This window comes from Nanorana parkeri, unplaced genomic scaffold, assembly GCF_000935625.1.
Source record: "Nanorana parkeri isolate BGI_ZX_2015 unplaced genomic scaffold, ASM93562v1 scaffold320, whole genome shotgun sequence".
Lineage (NCBI taxonomy): Eukaryota > Metazoa > Chordata > Amphibia > Anura > Dicroglossidae > Nanorana > Nanorana parkeri.
This window is the reverse complement of record NW_017306588.1, coordinates 802206-806143: the sequence shown is the minus strand read 5'-3', so window position 1 is coordinate 806143 and position 3938 is coordinate 802206. Positions and strand designations below refer to the sequence as shown.

General features: G+C 48.3%; 1 protein-coding gene across 1 annotated transcript in view; it reads right to left on the bottom strand.

Annotated features, from left to right (window-relative positions):
* Positions 1-3448: 3448 nt before the first annotated feature.
* Positions 3449-3938, bottom strand: part of NIFK (nucleolar protein interacting with the FHA domain of MKI67) — a 6291-nt gene continuing 5801 nt past the window's right edge. The window contains exon 5 of the mRNA XM_018558089.1: positions 3449-3931. Coding sequence (XP_018413591.1) covers positions 3449-3931 — 483 coding nt within the window. The remainder of the gene's footprint in view (positions 3932-3938) is intronic.

Sequence of the window (3938 nt, the reverse complement as noted above, 5' to 3'; positions counted from 1 at the left end):
CCGCCGCATCGCTCCACTCTCTGCTCTGCGCCCGACTCCCCGCCCCGGCCGCTGAAAGGAACCGTCAGTGCGCAGGCGCGTCCTGTCACACTATAGAGAGCTGCCCGGCTAGAGCGGCCGGCCGCCATCTTGTGCGTGGCGACCGCAGCAGCCATGTTTACTACTGGCAACCGGGAACACAATTGTTCTATTCATAAAACGTATTTGCACTGTTATACATGTTGGCTGCACTGTAAATGTCATTGGTGTCCTGCCATGTACTCCTCTCTAGGAAATTGCTCAATACTGGAAACGTCCTTTAAGTGTGCTCCATATATCATATTACCTTTTCTCATATTTATTACAGGTATTTATAGAACGCCGACAATTTACGAAGCGCTTTACACAGTTGCCTATTCACATCAATCCCTGCCCCCAAGGAGCTTACAATCTATGCTACCTATCTCACATAAATGGGCCAATTAACGTTCCAACATGTCTTTGGAGTGTTGGAGGAAACCGGAGAACCCGGAGGAAATCCACACAAGGAGAACATGCAAACTTCTTTTGCATAGTAACCTGGCCAGGATTCAAACCAGTGAGCCCCAGAAGCGCTGCCCACTACACCACCATGCAGCTGTACTTCTATGTTATAGCTCAATGCTGCTGATCTCCTACAACCTCTGTGCAGCCACTGCCCGTGTATGGCATTTCTCAGGATGGGTTTCCTGATGGTGATGACAGAGGACCATATCTGTGTAATGTGTGTTAATAAAGCTACTTGTTGTCTCCATTGGAAGTTCAGGTGACAACACAAGAGCACAATTGGGAGACAGGGAGGGTTATCATCCTATGTGACAGGAAGTGTCAGAACAAAGACTTTCATGGCAGGATCGCTGGGGGCTATTTTCAAGCTGCAGATTTAACATGATTGAAAATGACTTTTGAAATGACATTAACATTTGAGGTTGAGATTTTATGGATTGGGTTTACATCTCCTTTACAATAACTCCAGGAAAATCCCAACCAAGGGCCAGCACAAGGTTTTATTGCTTCTTCCGAGTCCCAGGATTTCCCATTCTTTTTTTAGTGTTTTGAGGGCAACTCAGCAGCTGTGTAAATCTGAATGAAGCAGAATGGCAGTGGAGGGCACCCCATCAGTGACCGGTGCAGGGATCCACACTGATGTCCAACCAACTTCCAAGGATCCGCACGACACTTCCAGGGCACCTCGCTGTAGGGATCTGCTTTACATTGCTGTCCAGCTCACATTCAGGGCACTTCTCTGCAGGGATCTGCACCACACTACTGCTAACCCCACTTCCATTTGACATTATTCCTTTCTGTTCTCTCCCATTCCTTTCCTCGTCTATTCCAGTCTGTCTCTCTATCCTTTTTCCTCAAACTCCTCCTCTTTCCAGTCTCTCACTATCCTTTTTATTCCTATCTCTTCCCTTCCTCTTATTTCCTGTCTCCCTTTATCCTTCCCTCTGCATTCCTTATTCTGTCTCTCTATTTGCTTTCCTATATTTCCCCATCTGTCCCTGTATTGTATCATTTATATTTCCCAGTCTCTTGATTCCTGTTTCTCATTCTCTCTCTCCGTCCTTTCTTTCCCATGTCTCCCTTTCCATTTCATTCTCTCAATCATTGTCCTTTGTCTCCCCCTAGCCTTAGCTTTCCTTTCTCTCTCTCCTCCCATTTCCTTTTGCCCTTTTTATTTCCCATTACAGAATTGTCTCTACCTTTCCTGTGGCTTGCCAGCAGTCAGATCTAATAGCCCGTACATTGTGACCAGGACACAGAGACCCCGGGGCAAACTCAGGCCTCCAGGTTATGGAAAGAGACACTGAGAGGTACCATTGCAAACAGTATCGCAACCCTGATGACGGTAGTTTATCTGCTGGGTGGAATTGCTTGCAGAGTTGTGCCAGTGGTAGCTTTTGCTCCTGGTAGAAACACCTAAGCTGGACAGGTCCAAGTGATGAAGACAATTAAGAGCAATAGAGTCTCTATCTCACGGGCCAATTAACACAGCAGTTGGAGAGAGGCTGTGAAGCAGGGGGTCAAGGAGGGTAGCGCTGCAAGCCAGAGATGTTGTGAACAGGGGGTGAGAATTGTGACAGGGGGGGGTGCTGGGTGAGAGACAGACAGTGTGCAGTGGGGGGCAAGCAGGTGCAAGGTGGCCACCATGTGTGTGCTATGGGGGAGGGAGGCCCTATGTGCTGGGGGCAAGTTAGATTGCAGGGAGGCTGGGGCTGTGAGCTAGGGAAAGAGAGTGAGGTGGATCGGAAGGAAGCTTTGCGAGCTGGGGAAAAGAACGGCTCTGCAATTAGGAGTGTGGTGGAGGGATGTGATGCGCTACAGCTGCAACTGGGGGAGTGCAGAGGGTGTTGGTGAAGGAATGCAATGGTGGTGGGAGAGGTGAGGCGGCCACTATAAGGTCTCGTTCACACCTAGGCGTATTGCATATGCGCGTCCGTCGCACGTTTTTTACCGCGATTTCCCCCTCCCTGCTCCTTGCTGGTCTGTCAGGAGGATGAGCGTCCTCATTAACAGAGCCAGCCGAGGGGATAACTAACTGCCTGATAGCTTCCCTCTAATGTAGCCATCTCTCCCTCAGCAGCGCAATTCCTTACGTGCAGCAGCACTTCAAGGTTTGTAAATCCATATGCTGTTTAGACCATGGTTGGGCCTTCCAAAAAGCCAATGGGGGGAGGGGAGGGGGGTATTTAAACAGTAAGAAAAGAACCAAGAAAGCCCAAAATATAAGTTGTCCTACATAAGTTCATGTTGTAGCAAAATTCACACAATTAGCTCCAGCTTTCATTTCATCGAATGAGAACTCTGGAGTGTTTGACCCCATAGATGACTTCACCACCAGTCAGTATACATGATTGCAGCCTGAACAGATGAGACCCTCAGGAATAGAAAAGCCTGTATAAAAAAACAAAATGAAAACCTAATGCAACCACCAACATCCAAGGACGGGTAAGCTGCAATATATAACATTTTTCTTCTTGGGGTTTATTACACTTTAAGAACTCGTACACATGACGGGGATTTACAATAATGAAGATATGAATTTCGATAAATTTGTTAGCCAAACAATCCCGTTTTATTAAAAATATTTCTGTACACCTTACAGACCTTACACGCTAAACAGAGTCCAGACTTCACACCTTTGACAGATGGAATGACAGAGGAGTCTGGGTAATCCGCTGTCACACAGACATCTCTTTGGAAAACACAGAAAAAAGTCCAGATGAGCAGATGAACCTTTTCGGCAGCATCAGAACAGACCGATCACACATCATTACACTGGCTGCAGCGGGTCCTGTACAGAACCGCAAAACAGGAGCAGAACCCGGGGCAGCCGCTGAGTTACTGACAGCCAATTGGCTCCCCGGGTGTCTGGCAACTCTCCGTAATTGTCTTTGCAGCTTTCACAGTCCCCGGCCTCACACATTTAATTGGTCTGCAGTTTCAGTTTTCTAATTTTCATTCTCTTGTCCACTTTGCTGAGCTTCGATTTCTTCTTCGATGTGGTTTTAACTTCCGGTACCTTCACAACGATCTCGCCATCGCTGTCCTCGGGTTTTGCCACATGGGGGGACTTGCCGAGCTTCGATTTCTTTGCTGGAGTTTTCATTTTGGGTGCACGCACAACGATCTCACCTTCCCCATCCCCGCGGGCTTCCACGCGGGCGGACTTCCGGAACTTCGGTTTCTTTGGTGGTGTTTTAACTTCCGGTACATTCACAACGATCTCATCATCGCTGTCCTCCGGGGGTTCCTCCTGGGCGGACTTGCTGAGCTTGGATTTCTTCTTTGACGCAGATTTAACCTGCGGTAACTTCACGATGATCTCGTCATCGCTGTCCTCAGGGGCTTCCAGATGGGTGGACTTCCTTCTCTCCAGGATGCTGGGCGTACACACTGGGGTCGGAGCCTGAAGA